The sequence below is a fragment of the Hyla sarda genome, chromosome 3, assembly GCF_029499605.1.
Source record: "Hyla sarda isolate aHylSar1 chromosome 3, aHylSar1.hap1, whole genome shotgun sequence".
Classification (NCBI taxonomy): domain Eukaryota; kingdom Metazoa; phylum Chordata; class Amphibia; order Anura; family Hylidae; genus Hyla; species Hyla sarda.
In genome coordinates, this window is record NC_079191.1 from 305,981,508 (window position 1) to 306,002,607 (window position 21,100).

General features: G+C 42.2%; 1 protein-coding gene across 8 annotated transcripts in view; it reads right to left on the reverse strand.

The window, feature by feature from the left end:
* Positions 1-21,100, reverse strand: part of ARID4B (AT-rich interaction domain 4B) — a 424,644-nt gene that overhangs the window by 127,544 nt on the left and 276,000 nt on the right. For all 8 annotated transcript variants that reach the window (XM_056566987.1, XM_056566988.1, XM_056566991.1 and 5 more), the window contains one exon: positions 1,689-1,761. In XM_056566987.1, coding sequence (XP_056422962.1) covers positions 1,689-1,761 — 73 coding nt within the window. The remainder of the gene's footprint in view (positions 1-1,688; positions 1,762-21,100) is intronic.

The following is a 21,100-nucleotide window of genomic DNA, read 5'->3' on the forward strand; positions in this document are numbered from 1 at the left end:
AAAACAAAAAATATTAAATAAACCTGCACCTAAAAAATAATATACAGGGGCAGGCTGCAGCAGCAAAATGCACTGATGGGTCACCTAGACTCACAGAGCATTGCTGCGGCAGCTACACTAACTCTCCCTACCTGTACAGCTCACCATCACTCACCAACCATCCGGCCACAGGCTGGATGCAGCCCACCGCTCTAAAGCAGTCATCCTCACCCGATCACTGAGTCAGGAGATATGGTGATCCAAAACAGACAGGACGTAAATGTACGTCCTGGTGCGGGAAGTACCTCCGCACCAGGATGTACATTTACATCCGTGGTCATTAAGGGGTTAAGGGAAAGGTTGCAGAGGTGTCATCTGATCACTATGGCCAATCAGGGTCGTAAGGCCCTAGCTGGGGTTCGGAAGGAGAAGAAGCTATGTCTGGTCCTGGGCAAGAAGTAGAGGGGAGAGTCAGTGCAGTGTTCAAGTCAGTGGAGTCTGAGGAGAAGTCAAATGCCGAGCAATTACACTTAAACGCAAGCATTCTGCCATCCAGGTCAAGTCAGTTAAAGTCCAAGTTGTGGGGAGAAGTGTCTGAGAGTCGAAAAGGCCCCATAGTGCAAGTTAAATTCACCCCTGGTGGTAAGCAATTCAGTGGATGTAGTGTGAAGTATCCCAAGTCGGTGTTAGTTGTCTCCAATTTCAGCATAAAGTCATGTTAAGGCGTAAAAACTGCACAGCAACTACATTTTCCAGTGCCCAGTAATCTAAAGTGACAATTTTGGAACTCTTCCCCAATTATTAGACTAAAGTTTGCCATTAAATTGCATGGACTGTATGATCTGCTTGCAAGAATTTGCGTAACCCTGCATCTGTAGTTTTTATTGCCCTAGTGCTTTGCCCAGGTAGTTGCTTATCCTTGGAGTGCAGAGTGGTAACAATACCCTGGCATCAAAAACTATTTTTTAGTCACACCCCACCAGTACAACATACAAATGTAGTCTAATGGTGACTAGGTTAGTCTATTTCTTGAAATATACTATGTCTGTGTGGGACTCAAAATTGTAGCAGCCCATGCTTAAGAGTCTTGCTCATACAGCGATATGTATTTGGGATATGGACCAAATGTAGTTACTATCTTAGGTTCATTTAATGCAATGAGTCTGACGGAAGTAAGCAGTGGTATATGTTCAATGTTGGTACAACGCATGGCCAAAGCATGATGTGAATAGGCCCCACATTAGCATGGCATCACTAATTCTCATATATCAGAAAAAAGGAGAATATATAAGATGCACTCACCCGGTGTATGCCAAAGAAGTTGCTTTTATTCCATGTAACGGGGTTACAGCAGTTCGGGTAGGGAATTGAAGATCTAGAGCTCGGCCGAGCTCGTGGAACGACGGTTCCGTTTCGCGGGTTACCCGCTTGGTCACGCCCAAGGGTGAGTGCGTCTTATATATTCTCCTTTTTTCTGATATATCACGCATGTGTTTTTCCATGTAAGTGCACCCCCGACTTGCCGCACCACCCGTACTAAGACTAACACTTCAGCCCACACTGCACCCACAGTACCATACATTGTGCTATAGTGCCGGCCCTCTGACTTTTGTATATTGGTATACTAATTCTCATATAGTTTTCTTGGAACTTCCTATCATCTGATCAGAACTCCTGCTCAAAAACCAAAGCCTACATAGGTCTCTCACCTCTGTCTTCCATAAATTTGTAAAGTTGTTGCAAAAAATTCTCATTTTCATCTGGAAATGGTTCCACTTCATCCTATTACAAAAAATGTTATGTAAATAATATTTGAACATATTAAAATAAACAGAACAAATCCTTCACACAATCTAAACAGAACAATCCTTCACAAATAACATGAAATACCTTATAATATAATAGCTTACATGTTGTTGCATATTTCCTCAAAATATACAGTATAATGTTTGGCAATGATTATATTATGGTCAGAGGCAGCTCTAGCATTAGGCCACAGAGGCCACCACATAAGACCTCGCACTGTTGGGGGCCTCGCTCTGCCCCAAACAACGCAAGTTTAACACTATGTCTGACCAGTCCTGACAGGTTGTGGACTGAACAAGGTTGTTTTCCTAACAAGTTACCGATAAGAGGAAGAAATACAAAGTAATTTTTCTTTTAGACAAGTCTTTCCTCCTATTCTAGGACTCTGTGTCCCAGAATCAAAAGCTTAGAGCTCTACCTGGGGACTCTCTTCCTCCTCTGCTGATCAGCAGCTTTCTCTGCATTGCAAGGGTCACGTGACATCATAGTTATCTAGTTATTATGGTTGAAAAAAGACATACTTCCATCAAGTTCAACCAAGGAATTGAAAGCAAGGGGTATGGTTGGATGAAGGTGAAAGGATGTGATTTAATATTTCTGCATAAGCATTAATGTTATATTGTTCTCGGAATGTATCTCAGGCTGGGTCCACACCAGCTTTCTTACATATAGGGACCGGATCCGGCTGGGAGATGGGAAAATCAGGCGCTACCGGTATCCCAGATAGTCAGATAGTGACTCCGGTCGGCTCATTTTTGCCCCGTATCCGGTTTTATGACTGGACCGTGGTATACACAAAACTGAACAGCATATTCCAGGTGAGGCCGTACCAATGCTTTATAAAGGGGTAGTATTATGTCCCTGTCCCTCGAGTCCATGCCTCTTCTGATGCATGACAATATCCTGATGGCCTTAGAAACAGCTGCCTGACATTGCATGCTATTCTGCAGTCTATGATCTACAAATACACCCAGATCCTTCTCTACCAGTGACTCTCCCAGTTTATCCTACCACTCCCAAGACATACAATGCATGCAGGTTTTTAGTACCCAGATGCATAACTTTACATTTATCCCCATTAAACCTCATTTGCCAAGTGGATGCCCAAACACTTAGTCTATCCAAGTCATCTTGTAACCTATACACATCCTCTATAGACTGTACCGTGCTACAAAGCTTGATGTCATCTGCAAAGATAGAAACAGAGCTGTTAATACCACCCTCTATATCATTAATACATAAATTAAACAAGAGCAGGCCCAGTACTGAACATTGGGGTACACGTCTAATAACCGGGGACCAATCAGAGTACAAATCATTTACCACCACTCTCTGGGTACCGTCCATAAGCCAGTTTTCAATCCAGGTACAAACTAAAATTTCCAAACAAAAAGACCTTAACTTACCTATCAGACGTCTATGAGGGACAGTATCAAACGCTTTTGCAAAATCCAAAAACACTATATCCACAGCCATCCCACATCTTCATAAAAGCAATTAAGGTTGGTTTGACAACTTCTATCCTTAGTAAACCCATGCTGGCTATCACTTAATACCATTATCCCCTATGTATTCCTGTATGTTGTGCCTTATGAGTCCTTCAAAAATTTTTCCACAATGCATGTTAAGCTTAACGGTCTATAATTACCTTGGAAAGACCAAGAGCCCCTTTTGAAGAGTGGTACCACATTCGCCTTGCGCAAGTCCCTCGGCACAATACCAGTCACCAGGGAATCTCTAAATATCATGCACAAGGGTTCAGAAAATACTGAACTTAATTCTCTAAGAACTCTTGGGTGTCATCCATCCAGTCCTGCAGATTTGCTTACATTTACTTTACTTAATTTACATTGGACCATATCTACAGGGTGGGCCATTTATATGGATACACCTTAATAAAATGGGAATGGTTGGTGATATTAACTTCCAGTTTGTGGCCCATTAGTATACGTGAGGGGGAAAACTTTCAAGATTGGTGGTGACCATGGCAGCCATTTTGAAGTTGGTCATTTTGAATCCAACTTTAGTTTTTTCAATAGGAAGAGGGGCATGTGACATCACATTTATTGGGAATTTCACAAGAAAAACAATGATGTGCTTGGTTTTAATGTAACTTTATTCTTTCATGAGTTATTTACAAATTTCTGACCACTTATAAAATGTGTTCAATGTGCGGCCCATAGTGTTGGATTGTCAATGCAACCCTCTTCTCCCACTCTTCACACACTGATAGCAACACCGCAGGAGAAATGCTAGCACAGGCTTCCAGTATCTGTAGTTTCAGGTGCTGCACATCTCGTATCTTCACAACATAGACAATTGCCTTCAGATCACCCCAATTATAAAAGTCTAAGGGGGTCAGATTGGGAGACCTTGGGGGCCATTCAACTGGCCCACGATGACCAATTCACTCAATGGCCCTCATTTACTAAGAAAATCGGGTTGTAAGTCTATCTTGCTTTCTTACCCGACTGCTTTTTTCCCCTGGTATTTATTATTATGTCGCATCCTGTTTGTCGCACGTGGGTTTTGTAGGTTTTGGTTTCCAACTCCTCTGAGCTGTCGGGAAAAAATCCACAACAATTCAACAAATTCGGGTTGGAAACCTTAATAAATACGTGGGAAAGCTCAGAAATGTCGGGTAACGCCCCTTTTTCGGGTTTGGGAGAATCCACATCGGGTCCGTCGGGAAAAAATGTCGCATAGTGTCGCAGACTGGCGCACGATGTCTGCGACATGGCGCAGACAAAGATGCGCCAAAAAAACCCGACAAAAGAGGTCGGGTTTAGAATAGTAAATGAGGGCCAATGTGTTTCCCTCTTTATGAACTGAAGCTGGCACGTTCCCTGAGTTTTTCCAGTAAGATGGTGCACCATCACATTATGAGTTTCAGGTCCGAGCATTCCTAGATGAACAGATTCCTAAAAAGTGGATTGGTCGTCGTGGGCCAGTTGAATGGCCCCCAAGGTCTCCCAATCTGACCCCCTTAGACTTTTATAATTGGGGTCATCTGAAGGCAATTGTCCATGCTGTGAAGATACGAGATGTGCAGCACCTGAAACTACGGATACTGGAAGCCTGTGCTAGCCTTTCTCCTGCGGTGTTGCTATCAGTGTGTGAAGAGTGGGAGAAGAGGGTTGCATTAACAATCCAACACAATGGGCAGCACATTGAACACATTTTATAAGTGGTCAGAAACTTGTAAATAACTCATGAAAGAATAAAGTTACGTTAAAACCAAGCACATCATTGTTTTTCTTGTGAAATTCCCAATAAGTTTGATGTGTCACATGACCCTCTTCCTATTGAAAAAACAAAAGTTGGATTCAAAATGGCCACCATGGTCACCACCCATCTTGAAAAGTCCCCCCCCCCCCTCACATATACTAATGTGCCACAAATAGGAAGTTAATATCACCAACCATTCCCATTTTATTAAGGTGTATCCATATAAATGGCCCACCCTGTACATTAAGCCAGATCAGTACATTACAATATGTGTTACCAGCACTGGCCCAGCCTGCGTCAGCTCCTCCCTCTTCCTTCGTATATACAGAACTAAAGTACCCATTCAGTAGCTCTGCCTTTTCTTGATTGCCAGTGACCACCTTCCCATTATCATTATTAAGGGGTCCCACATATCTATAATTTTTTTTTCTGCATTTATAAATCTAAAAAAATATTTGGGATTTGTTTTGCTTTCTTTGGCTTTAGTCTCTCATTTTGAATTTTTGCTGTATTTAATACATTTTTACAGATTTTATTAAGCTCTTTGTAATGTTTAAATACTATAGCTGACCCCTCAGATTTATATTTTTTAAATGTTATTTTTTTTGTTGTTTATAGCTCTTCTAACATCAGTTGTCAGCCATGTAGGATTAAGTTTCAGTTGTTTATACTTGTTACCCTTAGGAATAAATTTAGCTGTATAGTTACAGTGGGGATCAAAAGTTTGGGCACTCCAGGTAAAAATTTGTATTAATGTGCATAACAAAGCCAAGGAAAGATGGAAAAATCTCCAAAAGGCATCAAATTACAGATTAGACATTCTTATAATATGTCAACAAAAGTTAGATTTTATTTCCCTCATTTACACTTTAAAAATAACAGAAAAAAAAAAATATGGCATTTGCAAAATTTTGGGCACCCTGCAGAATTTATAGCATGCACTGCCCCCTTTGCGCAAAGCTGAGACCTGCCAGTGTCATGGATTGTTCTCAATCATCATCTGGGAAGACCAGGTGATGTCAATCTCAAAGGTTTTAAATGCCCAGACTCATCTGACCTTGCCCCAACAATCAGCACCATAGGTTCTTCTAAGCAGTTGTCTAGAAATCTGAAACTGAAAATAGTTGACGCTCACAAAGCTGGAGAAGGCAAGAAGAAGATAGAAAAACGTTTTCAGATGTCAATATCCTCTGTTCAGAATGTAATTAAGAAATGGCAGTCATCAGGAACAGTGGAAGTTAAAGCAAGATCTGGAAGACCAAGAAAAATGTCAGACAGAACAGCTCGCAGGATTGTGAGAAAAACTATTCAAAACCCACAATTGACTGCACAATCCCTCCAGAAAGATCTGGAGTGTGGAAGGAAAGAAGAAGGCCCTTAGGTCCGGCACTGCTTGGTTCACAAAGGTTCAGTGGAAGACGTGGTGGAGGTTAAAATAGTTTATTTAAAATTAGTAGATAAAACTAATTTCCAAATGCATGCAAGCAATGACGCGTTTCGGGATCAGCATATCCCTTCTTCAGATTGCAGATGTATAAAGAAGTGATAGACATAAACATTTAAATAGGCAGCGAAAGGGCGCCATGTCCATCACTTCTTTATACATCATCAATCTGAAGAAGGGATATGCTGATCCCGAAACACGTCATTGCTTGCATGCATTTGGAAATTAGTTTTATCTACTAATTCTAAATAAACTATTTTAACCTCCACCACGTCTTCCACTGAACCTTTGTGGACCGAGCAGCGCCGGACCTAAGGGCCTCCTTCTTTCCTTCCACACTCCAGTACTATATGGGTTCCTGCATAGGATACCAGTCCAGGCACCTCGGCTGCAGCAGGGATATCATCAGTACCCCTTAAAACGGGGAGACACGCCTAACCCTCAAGAGGGTCACCAGGTGAGGATATACCCTGTCGGGGGTTCCATCTGGGGTCACTTGTTTTACGGTATCACAAGAGGCGCTGTCCTCTCTCCACTTTTTTCCCCTCATTTTCTCTTTATCCAGAAAGATCTGGCAGACAATGGAGTTGTGGTACACTATTCCACTATAACAAGAGGTACTTATACAAATATGGTCTTCATGGAAGAGTCATCAGAAGAAAACCCCCCATTCTACGTCCTCACCATAAAAATCAGCATTTGAACTTTGCTAATGAACATTTAGACAAGCATGATGCATTTTGGAAACCAGTTCTGTGTACCGATGAGGCTAAAATTTTACTTTTTGGCCGGAATGAGCAAAGGTACGTTTGGAGAAGAAGGGGAACAGAATGAAATGAAAAGAACCTCTGTCCAACTGTTAAGCATGGGGGTGGATCAATCATGCTTTGGGGTTGCAGCCAGTGGCACAGGGAACATCTCACGAGTAGAAGGAAAAATGGATTCAATAAAATTTCAGCAAATTTTGGATGCTAACTTGATGTCATCTGTGAAAAAGCTGAAGTTAAAGAGAGGATGGCTTCTACAAACGGATAATGATCCTAAACATACCTCGAAATCCACAGGGTATTACATCAAGAGGCTTAACCTGAAGGTTTTGCCATGGCCTTCACAATCTCCTGACCTCAACATAATTGAAAATCTATGGATAGACTTTAAAAGAGCAGTTCGTGACAGACAGCCCAGAAATCTCGAAGAACTGGCAGACTTTTGTAAGAAGAATGGGCAAAGATACCTCAAACAAGAATTGAAAGACTCTTGGCTGGCTACAAAAAGCGTTTACAAGCTGTGATACTTGCCAAAGGGGACAGTACAAGATATTAACTCTGCAGGGTGCCCAAACTTTTGCAGACACCATTTTTTTGCTTTCTGTTATTTTGAAAGTGTAAATTATGGAAATACAATCTAACTTTTGATGACATATTATAAGAATGTCTAATCTGTAATGTGATGCCTTTTGGAGATTTTTCCATCTTTCCTTGGCTTCTTTATGGACATTAATACAAATTTTTCCCTGGGGTGCCCAAACTGTTGATCCACACTTGATTTGAAAATTTCCCATTTGTCATCTGTATTAGTATTTGACAACAGTTTCTCCCAGTCTATATCCCGAAGCGCAGCTCTTAGCCCTGGGAAATGTGCCTTTTTAAAATTATATGTTTTTGCCCTCCCAACCTGTCTTTGTTTTCTATACTTTGAGGCAAAAGTAACTATATTTTGGTTGCTTTTACCAATGTTTTTACGCACAGTTACATTCCCAACCAGCTCTGCATTGTTAGAAATGACCAGATACAACAAAGCATAACTTCTTGTTGAGTCCTCTACAAACTGGGCCATAAAATGATCCAGTAATGAATTTAGGAATTGTCTCCCCTTTGTAGTTTTAGCCAACCCCTGACCTCCGTCTATATCTGGATAGTTAAAATCTCCCATTATTACCACTGTACCCACTGTACCACTGTATGCAGCTGACCGTCTATCTTCTCAGTGATATTAAGGAGTCTATAGATTACACCAAAAATTATCTTTTCAGTATTTACCTCATTTTGTAATTCTACCCACAGGGATTCCAGATCCTCAGAATCATCACACTCTATGGCATAATTTACACTGACTTGCACACCGCTTCTAACATACAGACATACTTCACCACCTTTCTGGGTTACCCTATCCTTGCGAAACAGTGTAAACTGCAGATTGACAGTCCAGTCATATGAGGAATCTGGCCATTTCTCAGTGACCCCAACTATATCAATGTGTTCCTCCAGTATCCAGGCCTGAAGCTCCCCATTTAACTTGCTAGACTTCTGGCATTCGTGAACATAACACTTTTCCATCTAGTTCTACACATTCAATCTCACTAATTGGATTTTTTTTGAGTTATTGGGGCTAATGGGATTTTTTGAGTTATTGAGGATGATCAGCTTGGGGGATAAAGAGCTCAACAGTGCAGGAAGCCGTCTAAAGTTGTTGAAGAGAGTGGCACTTTGTGTCCCTCAAACATCCCCCACCACAAACACAACATCCCTGTTCACCCCCAACCCAAATGCCAACCACCAGGGTCTAAACAGAACAGGGATTTCCAGACCAGGCAACAGAGCATGAACTTCTAGACTAGGTCACAGCTTTCCCAGGCTTCTTAATGACAAAGAAATGTGTCAGTATCGCATTCATGTGCTATTCAGGAGCCTGACGAAGTTGTGTGTGACAGTCAGACCTGAAAATAACCCTTGGCCCTGTAATTACGGGGTGTGATTGTCACACACACCTTTCCCAGTTTCCTGAATGGCACACGATCTGCTAGTACCGATACATTTCTGAACATTGAGGAGCCTACCAAAGCTGTGTGTGACTGTCACACACAGCTTTCCCAGGTCCCTTAGTGACACATGATCTGCTTAGTACTGACACATTTCTGTTCATTCACAAGCCTGGGAAAGCTGTGTGTGACAGCCAGACCCTGTAATGACTAATAGCCCTGTAATGATTACAGGGCCTGACTGTCACACACAGCCTTCCTATGCTCCTGAATGGCACATGATCTGCTTAGTAATGGCACATTTCTGGCCATTCCGGAGCCTGGAAAGTGTGGCAGGCCCAGTAATTAATATAATTTTAAATAAATAATTAAATAATAATTAATAGATTAAGGGTAATAGATTGGGACTAGAGATGAGTGAACTTACAGTAAATTCGATTCGTTACGAACTTCTCGGCTCGGCAGTTGATAACTTTTCCTGCGTAAATTAGTTCAGCCTTCAGGTGCTCCGGTGGGCTGGAAAAGGTGGATACATTCCTAGGAAAGAGTCTCCTAGGACTGTATCCCCCTTTTCCAGCCCACCGGAGCACCTGAAAACTGAACTAATTTATGCAGGAAAAGTCATCAACTGCCGAGCCGAGAAGTTCGTGATGAATCGAATTTACTGTAAGTTCGCTCATCTCTAATTGGGACTGATTGGAAGTACAAATACAAATAAATGAAAATATAAAAAAAAAATAAAAAATTAATATAAATAAAAAAAATAAAAAACAAAGATGATAAAGGAGAAGTGAAAAAGAAAAAAGAAACTAGAGAAAGTAATAGTGGTAAGTAGAAAAACGTGTTCAGTTTGCTTCAAATATATAATCAAAAATGTCAGTTTATCTATTAACTAGCTGAGTACCTGGCGTTTCCCGTATTTTTAATACCTAATCCTTGTGGCGGAGGAAAAGCAACATAGGAGGAAGTACTTGTCGTCATATGCCGACCTCATATCCCATCCTCATATCCCGACCTCACATCCCGACCTCCTATCCCAACCTCATATCCTGACCTCATATCCCAACCTCAGGTGGGGCTAAGTTGTGATGAAGAGATTGTAGGCTGAAAATAGAAGGAGGCATGGTTTTGTGAAAGTAGGCATGACTTGCAAGCCGGACCAATGCACAAAAAGGGTAGAAAATAAAAGGGATGTGGTTTGAATGGTGGGCATGGCTTTGTGACATGGGGGGTGGCATGCGGGAGGAGTGTGGCAGGACTGGTGCACTCACTAGGAGATGCAGAGCAGAGCTTGGAGTAAGGTACTGGAAGTTGTATATACTTGCATGGGAAATATTCCTTATATTCTGTCGTCTTCAGGAGGGGCTGAGTTGTGATGAAGATATTGTAAGCCGAAATAGAAGGGGGTGTGGCTTTGTGGGAGTGGGCATTATTTGCAAGCCAGACCGATACACAAAAAGAATAGAAAATAAAAGGGGTGTGGCTTAAAGGGTGGGGATATGTTTGCTAGATGGGGTTGGCATGTGGGGGAGGTGGCTTGCAAGTCAGACTGACGCATTTCCCAGGGAATGCAGAGCGGAACTTGTGGAGTAAGGTACCAGGTGTCCCATATAGCAAAAACACAAAAAAGAAAAATAGCCAGCACAACTTCCTAAGTGCACTAAGAGCCTCCATTAAGGGTTAAATCACCTATCCTATGTTTGTTGTTGACATATAAGTAACATGTGCGCCAAGTTTCATGTTAATATCTTTAGCCGTTTGGATGTGATGCTGGAACCTACACAAATACACACACACACACACACATTGAGTTTTATATAGATAGATAGATATGAAACTGTATGTGTGTATGTTCCAGCATCATTTCCATATATTAAAGGAAGATCCTATACTATCTCAAATACTGCCATCAGAGTGTTCCATTGTTTCCATTGCATGCAGCTCAAAGAGGTGGTGCTGCATGCAAGATATCCTTTGGATAGGGGATAAGATGTCTTAGGGCTGGAGAACCCCTTTAAAGCCTTTCATCGGGTAGAGTAGAGTTGTTTATGCAGAACATTGGATGGGTTTGGAATCCCCAGTGGGTTCATCTATGTATATATATATATATATATATATATATATATATATATATATATATATATAAAACTCAATGGCCCTCATTTACTATTCTAAACCCGACTTCTTTTGTCGGGTTTTTTTGGCGCATCTTTGTCTGCGCCATGTCGCAGACATCGTGCGCCAGTCTGCGACACGATGCAACATTTTTTCCCGACGGACCCGATGTGGATTCTCCCAAACCCGAAAAAGGGGCGTAACCCGACATTTCTGAGCTTTCCTACGTATTTATAAAGGTTTCCAACCCGAATTTGTTGAATTGTTGTGGATTTTTTCCCGACAACTCAGAGGAGTTGGAAACCAAAACCTACAAAACCCAGTGCAACAAACAGGATGCGACATAATAATAAATACCAGGGGAAAAATGCAGTCGGGTAAGAAAGCAAGATAGACTTACAACCCGATTTTCTAAGTAAATGAGGGCCAGTGTGTGTATGTATGTATGTATGTTCCAGCATCACGTCCAAACGGCTAAAGATATTAACATGAAACTTGGCACACATGTTACTTATATGTCAACAACAAACATAGGATAGGTGATTTAACCCTTACTCACCCCCATTTGCCAGGGGCGGGGTTTATGTTAAAAGTCCCATACAAGTCAATGTGAAATATATGTTACTGCATAACTTCCAAACGGCTTGATATATTTCGATAATACTTGGTCACATATTACTTATATGTCCACTTAAAATATAGAATAGTTAATTTAACCCTTAACTACCCCCATTTGTGAGGGTCGGGGTTTTTGTTCCCATGCATATCAATGGGAAATGTATGTTCCCACAACTTCCGTACGGCTGGAGATATTTCAATACCTGGTACACATATTACGTGTCGGGATAGGAGGTCAGGATAGGAGGTCGGGATAGGAGGACAGGATAAGAGGACGGGATAGGAGGTGAGATAGGAGGATGGGATAGGAGGTCGAGATAGGAGGTCGGGATAGGAGGTCGTGATAGGAGGACGGGATAGGAGGACAGGATAGGAGGTCGGGATAGGAGGTCGGGATAGGAGGTCGGGATAGGAGGACGAGATAGATGGACTGGATAGGAGGACGGAAAAGGAGGACAGAAAAGGAGGACGGGTAAGGAGGTCGAGATATGAGGACGGGAAAGGAGGACGGGAAAGGAGGTCGGGATAGGAGGTCGGGATAGGAGGTCGGGATAGGAGGTCGGGATAGGAGGTCGGGATAGGAGGTCGGGATAGGAGGTCGGGATAGGAGGTCGGGATAGGAGGTCGGGATAGGAGGTCGGGATAGGAGGTCGGGATAGGAGGTCGGGATAGGACGGGATAGGAGGACGGGATAGGAGGACGGGATATGACAATAATATATGAGGACGGGATATGAAGTCAAAAGCTTCCTTCTTTGTTTATTTTCCTCCCCAACAAGGACTAGGAAGGAAAAACCGGGCAACGCAGGGTACTCAGATAGTTAATCTTATAAAATTGCTATATAAAAAATCTGTCATTGCTATTTAATGTTTATAATTGAAAGATTTGTTACATCTTAATAATGGAAAATAAAAAGAGCTATAATAAAATAAAATAGGATGTACAAAACATAAATTTAAAACACGCATTATGGAGCATTGATATGATATAGGCAACAATTCCACATGTTCCAAATCTGGTGCTTTCTTGAATTTTTATAGGAAAACATGGATTCTTAAAAAGCTCTTTCAAAACATATGCCATAGATAAAGTATTACCAGGAATCAGAGGCGGGGATCTACAGAAAAAACTCCTGAATAGGGCCTGTATGCCTGTTGGTCTTAATTTTAGACAGGAACTATTGATACATTATGAATAGTCATTTATGCTGCATTAAATAATTATCTATTCAGATTGAAACTTAGCATTATTTTTTATTCATTTTTATTTTATTTATTTTCCTCACCTCTATCCTATGTTTTACAGATACCATAACACTTGTGGTGGATTAGCAAAGGCATATAGTAATAAATCTGTATTATTATCATACGCATAAAGGTATTTATACCCCCACATATATGTCTATGTTCATACCATATGTGTTTTTTTCAGCCATTCCAAGATGCTATTATGTTGTTGTTAATTGTATTTTACCTAACACGTGTTGTAATGACGTAATGCACTCCTCCTTATTTAACCCCTTAAGGACTGAGCCCTTTTTCACCTTAAGGACTCAGCCATTTTTTGCAATTCTGACCACTGTCACTTTAAACATTAATAACTCTGGAATGCTTTTAGTTATCCTTCTGATTCCGAGATTATTTTTTCGTGACATATTCTACTTTAACATAGTGGTAAAATTTTGTGGTAACTTGCATCCTTTCTTGGTGAAAAATCCCAAAATTTGATGAAAAATTTGAAAATTTTGCATTTTTCTAACTTTGAAGCTCTCTGCTTGTAAGGAAAATGGATATTCAAAATAATTTTTTTTTAATTCACATATACAATATGTCTACTTTATGTTTGCATCATAAAATTGACGTGTTTTTACTTTTGGAAGACACCAGAGGGCTTCAAAGTTCAGCAGCAATTTTCCAATTTTTCACAAAATTTTGAAACTCACTTTTTTTCAGGGACCAGTTCAGGTTTGAAGTGGATTTGAAGGGCCTTCATATTAGAAATACCCCATAAAAGACCCCATTATAAAAACTGCACCCCCCAAAGTATTCAAAATGACATTCAGTCAGCGTTTTAACCCTTTAGGTGTTTCACAGGAATAGCAGCAAAGTGAAGGAGAAAATTCACAATCTTCATTTTTTACACTCGCATGTTTTTGTAGACCCAATTTTTGAATTTTTGCAAGGGGTAAAAAGGAGAAAATTTTTACTTGTATTTGAAACCCAATTTCTCTCGAGTAAGCACATACTTCAAATGTCTATGTTAATTGTTCGGCGGGCGCAGTAGAGGGCTCAGAAGGGAAGGAGCGACAAATGGTTTTTGGGGGGCATGTCACATTTAGGAAGCCCCTATGGTGCCAGAACAGCAAAAAAAAACACATGGCATACCATTTTGGAAACTAGACCCCTCGGGGAACATAACAAGGGGTAAAGTAAACCTTAATACCCTACAGGTGATTCACGACTTTTGCATACGTAAAAAAAAAAAAATTCCCTAAAATGCTTGGTTTCCCAAAAGTTTTACATTTTTAAAAAGGGTAAAAGCAGAAAATACCCCCCAAAATTTTAAGCCCAATTTCTCCCGATTCAGAAAACACCCCATATGGGGGTGAAAAGTGCTCTGCTGGCGCACTACAGGTCTCAGAAGAGAAGGAGTCACATTTGGCTTTTTTGAAGGAAATTTTGCTCTGTGGGCATGCCACATTTGGGAAGCCCCTATGGTGCCAGGACAGCAAAAAACCCCACATGGCATACCATTTTGGAAACTAGACCCCTTGGGGAACGTAAAAAGGAGTAAAGTGAACCTTAATACCCCAAAGGGGTTTCACAACTTTTGCATATGTAAAAAAAAGAAAAAAAATTTACCTAAAATGCTTGGTTTCCCAAAAAATTTACATTTTTACAAAGGGTTAAAGCAGAAAATACCCCCCAAAATTTGAAGCCCAATTTCTCCCGATTCAGAAAACACCCCATATGGGGGTGAAAAGTGCTCTGCTGGCGCACTACAGGTCTCATAAGAGAAGGAGTCACATTTGGCTTTTTTGAAGGAAATTTTGCTCTGGGGGCATGCCACATTTAGGAAGCCCCTATGGTGCCAGGACAGCAAAAAAACTCACATGGCATACCATTTTGGAAACTAGACCCCTTGGGGAACGTAACAAGGGGTAAAGTGAACCTTAATACCCCACAGGGGTTTCACAACTTTTGCATATGTAAAAAAAATAAAAAAAAATTTACCTAAAATGCCTCTTTTCACAAAAATTTTACATTTTTAAAAAGGGTAAAAGCAGAAAATACCCCCCAAAATTTGTAACACAATTTCTCCCGAGTACGGCGATACCCCATATGTGACCCTTAACTGTTGCCTTGAAATACGACAGGGCTCCAAAGTGAGAGCGCCATGCGCATTTGAGGCCTAAATTAGGGACTTGCATAGGGGTGGATATAGGGGTATTCTACGCCAGTGATTCCCAAACAGGGTGCCTCCAGCTGTTGTAAAACTCCCAGCATGCCTGGACAGTCAGTGGCTATCTGGCAATACTGGGAATAGTTGTTTTGCAACAGCTGGAGGCTCCGTTTTGGAAACAGTGGTGTACCAGACGTTTTTCATTTTTATTGGGATGGGGGGCTGTGTAGGGGTATGTGTATATGTAGTGATTTTTACTTTTTATTTTATTGTGTGTTAGTGTAGTGTAGTGTTTTTAGGGTACAGTCACACGGGCGGGGGTTCACAGTAGTTTCACGCTGGCAGTTTGAGCCGCAGCTCAAACTTGCAGCCGGATACTTACTGTAATCCTCCGCCCATGTGAGTGTACCCTGTACGTTCACATTGGGGGGGGGGGACATCCAGCTGTTGCAAAACTACAACTCCCAGCATGTACGGTCTATCAGTGCATGCTGGGAGTTGTAGTTTTGCAACAGCTGGAGGCACACTGGTTGTGAAACACAGAGTTTGGTAACAAACTCAGTGTTTTGCAACCAGTGTGCCTTCAGCTGTTGCAAAAGCTACAACCCCCAGCATGTACGGACAGCGGAAGGGCATGCTGGGTCTTGTAGTTTTGCAACAGCTGGAGGCATAGTACTTTGGCTGGGGATGCTGGGGACTGTAGTTATGCAACAGCTGGAGACACACTGGTTTGCTACATAACTCAGTGTGCCTTCAGCTGTTGCAAAACTACAACTCCCAGCAGTCACCGACAGCCAACGGTCATGCTGGGAGTTGTAGTTATGCAACCAGCAGATGCACTACTACAACTCCCAGCATGCACTTTAGCTGTTGGTGCAAGCTGGGAGTTGTAGTTACACAACAGCTGAAGGTACACTTTTCCATAGACAAAAATGTGCCTCCAGCTGTTGCAAAACTACAAGTCCCTGCATGCCCATAAGGGCATGCTGGGAGTTGTGGTGGTCTGCCTCCTGCTGTTGCATAACTACAGCTCCCAGCATGCCCTTTTTGCATGCTGGGAGCTGTTGCTAAGCAACAGCAGGAGGCTGTCACTCACCTCCAACGATCCAGCCGCATGAGGTCAGTCCCTCGTCGTCGCCGCCGCGGCCGTCGCTCCTGGGGCCCCGATCCCAACATTGACGCCGGGGATCGGGGTCCCCAGCACCTGGGGTGCACGTCCCGCACCCGCTCACGTCCTCCGGAAGAGGGGCGGAGCGGGTTGCGGGAGCGACACCCGCAGCAGGCGCCCTGATTGGTCGGCCGGTAATCCGGCCGACGAATCAGGGCGATCGTGAGGTGGCACCAGTGCCACCTCATCCCTGCTGGCTATGGCTGTTCGGGGCCGTCGGAGACTGCCCCGAACAGCCTGTAATTCCGGGTCACCGGGTCACTGGAGACCCGATTGACCCGGAATCTGCCGCAGATCGCTGGACTGAATTGTCCAGCGATCTGCGGCCATCGCCGACATGGGGGGGCATAATGACCCCCTTGGGCGATATGCCCCGATGCCTGCTGAACGATTTCAGCAGGCATCGGGCACCGGCTCCCCTCCGGCTAGCGGCGGGGGGCCAGGATTTGACAGGACGTACTCAAACGTCCTGAGTCCTTAAGGACTCGGAATAGGGGCCGTTTGAGTACGTCCTGCGTCCTTAAGGGGTTAAGGAAGGTGAAGTGTGAGCTTTGTTATCTGTGATAAAGAGTGGGGATTCGCTCGAAACACGTCCAGATGGTCTTGTCCTGTGCACATTGGAGTGAACTTTGTTTTTAACAGAAGCAAATAAAGCCGAAAATTTTCTATCTATTTCTATCTAAGATTGTGAGACTTCCCTCTCCAAATATAACACCTGCTTGTTGCTTAATGTAGGGAAATCTAAATCTCCCAAAAAGGCATCAATATCTGACTCCTTATCCCTAAGATTAGACGTATAAAGGCCATTTTTTATCAATCACTATTTGTATAGGGTTCAGAGTTCTCTGCTCTCTTATAATATTTGATAATAGACAATTTGGTTTACCTACTTTGTTGAAGTACTCATTTATATGAATGTAATCCTTTTTAATTTTTAAGAATTCCACTAAACACATTGGGGGAGATTTGTCAAAACCTGTCTAGAAGAAAAGTTGCTGAGTTGCCCATAGCAACCAATCAGATCGCTTTTTTTTTTCATTTTACAGAGGCCTTTTCAAAAATGAAAGCAGCAATCTGATTGGTTGCTATGGGCAACTCAGCAACTTTTTCTGTGGACAGGTTTTGATAAATCTCCCCCATTAAGACTTCCTGAAAGAAAGGGGGCAGGATATAAATGAATGGTAGAATAACTTTAGCATTGTCAAGTTTCCCCTGAAGGAACATATATCTCCCCTGGATCTATAGCTTTTTAAGTACTACAAAATCTACCTTATGGCGTATTAAAGGGAACCAATAATCAGATTTTACCCTATATAATGCTTGGCGTTATATAGGGTAAAATCTGTATCCTCACCATCCCCGGGGGATGCTCCTGCCCCCAGGGATGGTGAGCATATGGACTTATAAACTAGTCACCGCCACAGCCGTAAGTAGTTCCATGGGCGGGGAGCTTCTCTTACCTAGACCGGTTACTTTGGCCGGCAGTGACGCCCCCTCTGCTTGATTGATGGGCCACGTCATCGCTCTGCTCCATCTGTTCAGCGTTATATAGGGTAAACTCTGATGATTGGTTCCCTTTAAAATATATACTCCCAGAGAGTAGCTAGAATAGCAGGAGTGGTAGTCTTGACCAGACCACCACTTTCTTACTAAATGTAATTTATCAGTCAACAGGATTGACCCTAATGTGAAGGGGGTTCAATTGGATCTTCAGAGTACAAGTTGAACATGTTAGCTGATGATCTGTTGCTTACCCTGACAAGTCCTATGACTTCTCACACAAATATATTTAAATTGCTGTCAGAGTTTTCGGGTTTCTCAGGACTTTGAGTCAACAGCTCCAAATCTGAGGTGTTATATTGTTGAGTACATTCCCATGTGCTCAAACTGATTGCTATAAACTTTGACTTCCAGGCCCCTAAGGATAGTCTCTCATATTTGTGAGGCCATATTACGGACCAAGTCCGCTCTCCTTATGCTTATAATTATCCCGTATCTATGGGTCTGTTCGGGTTAACTTAAAATCTTGGGATATCCCATATCTGTCATGGACTGGCAGAGTGCATGCAGTGAAGATGGTAGTGTTGATAGGGATGACCCTTACGTTTCTAATGACTGATCAATATATTAATATTAAAATGCCATTGCTGTTGGAAAAATATCTGTTCCCTTACCCTTTAACCCAGATAATCAGAATGCTAAATGCAAAACATTTCATCTTATCGCTTTTCCTGTAACTAAGAAACCTTGGGATGGAGACTCTGAATACAGGACGTCTAAACATTGGACTTCGTGGAAAGATGAAGAAATCTCAAGATAGAAGCCTTGCAAGATAAAGACTTATGCTACGCCACAAATGACTAATCAGCATATAGAATAACTCATAGTTTTATCCTTCAACCCATATACTCAGAATATTATCTGCTTGTGACTCTGGACTGAGGCTTTGCCATGACGCCATGCAAAGACTAAACATCTGATGAGCAGAGAACTTTTTCCAAGAAATTAATGGACACTAGATATGCTAATATATACAGACGCAATATTTGAACAACCAATCAAACTGTAACATATTAATTGTGATGTCATGATCAATCCTCCTACTTTGCACAATGTTAAAACCAACTGTTTCTTCATGAATTAAAGCAGAACTCCCCGGGGTACCGAGGAGGAAACCCATACCAACCTGGCCTGGTGTGAATTCTCTTACGTCGGAAATTAATATAGCGGTAGTCACTCACAGATGAATCCATCCTTAACAATGTTACCACACTAATTGTATTTCTTTTTGTGCTGTGCCGATCCCTCTCATGAAGCTGGACTTATTCAGCCTTCAGGCTGACATCTTTCGATTTATTTGGCGTGGGAAACATCCCTGTATTTCTCGCACCATTATGCACTATCATAAACATTTAGGTGGGTTGTTTGTGCCCAATTTTCTAAAATATTATTATGCAGCAAAGCTAGCCCAATTGAACTTGGTTAAAGGGATACTCTGCCCCTAGACATCTTATCCCCATCCAAAGGATAGGGGATAAGATGTCTGATCACGGTGGTCCCACCGCTGGACTCATAGACTTGCATTGAGGGGGCGGGCGTAATGTCACGAGGGGCGAAGCAGTGAAGTCGCAATACTTTATCCCCTGTATCACCCATCATCAGCCATAGAGTGATGCTCGCTCCGTGCAGCTGAGGGGGTGCTGCAGGAGAGATTGCGAGGGTTCCCCATGATCAGACATCTTATCCCCTATCCTTTGGATATCTTTTTGCACCATTATGGTTTCAACTTAAGACGGATCTGTTCAAACCATATTCCCTGCCAGCCTTTATGTGGTCCTCCTCTCCGGTGGCTCATTTGTTCCCATCTTCTTCCCTTATAGCCTTACATGCTTTATCTCTCTGGAGACAGGTTCAATATCGCTTCCTTTTTAAATCTCATTCTTCTTCTCTACTTCCTTTGCTTCTTGCTCCTGGTCTTCACTGCTCTACATTTTCCTGGCGGGTGACCCAATGATTGATGTCTGTGGCTGACTTTATTTTTAATAAATAGCTTATGAATCGTGAGACTTTTGTTTCTCGCTGTCATACACTGATCTCTGAAACATTACCTCTTCACCAGGTTTTCTCCTTTTTACATAGTATTAACCCCACCTCCTATATGCATTGAGACTACGGCACGCTCCTCTTCTCTCAGCTTTGGCTTTTTGTCAATTATTTATGCCCATTTAAATGCCCCCCCCCCCCCCCCATAGCTAAAAAGCTGGCCTTCATGACTCAGTGGGAGGGGGATTTTCAATTTTCCTGAATACTTGGCAGGTTTCACATACTGAAACTTCACTAAATACTTCAGAAAGCATACTATGTTCTTTCTTGTCTTCATGTCATGTTCCCTGCCACATCTCAGCTTTGCTTGCATGGGTGTCCACACGTCGGTAATATGCACCATATATGGTGGAATTGTCCTAAGGTACATTCCTTTTGGAACTGAATAGTGAATTTATTGAGGGACTTAAAAGGGTACTCCGCTGGAAAACATTTTCTTTTAAATCAACTGGTGCCAGAAAGTTAAACAGATTTGTAAATTACTTCTATTTAAAAATCTTAATCCTTCAAGTACTTATCAGCTGCTGTATGCTCCACAGGAAGTTCTTTTCTTTTTGAATTTCCTTTCTGTCTGACCACAAATGCTCTCTGCTGACACCTCTGTCCATGTCAAGAACTGTCCAGAGCAGGAGAGGATTGTTATGGAAATTTGTTCCTACTCTGGACAGTTCCTAAAATGGACAGAGGTGTCAGCAGAGAGTTCTGTGGTCAGACAGAAAGGACATTCAAAAAGAAAAGAACTTCCTCTGGAACATACAGCAGCTAAGTACTGGTAGGATTAAGATTTTTAAATAGAAGTAATTTACAAATCCTGTAAAAAAAATGAAAATGGCAGCAGCACACATGGTCAACAAAATGGAGGCTCTTTTGCTGTGCAATTTGGGGGAGTGGCTCCCTCTGTAGCCGTGCATCCCCTCCCCTATTTCACAGGAGGGGGTTTTAGGTTGTTAGTGGATCCAGCATGTCGCCCAGCCTGATG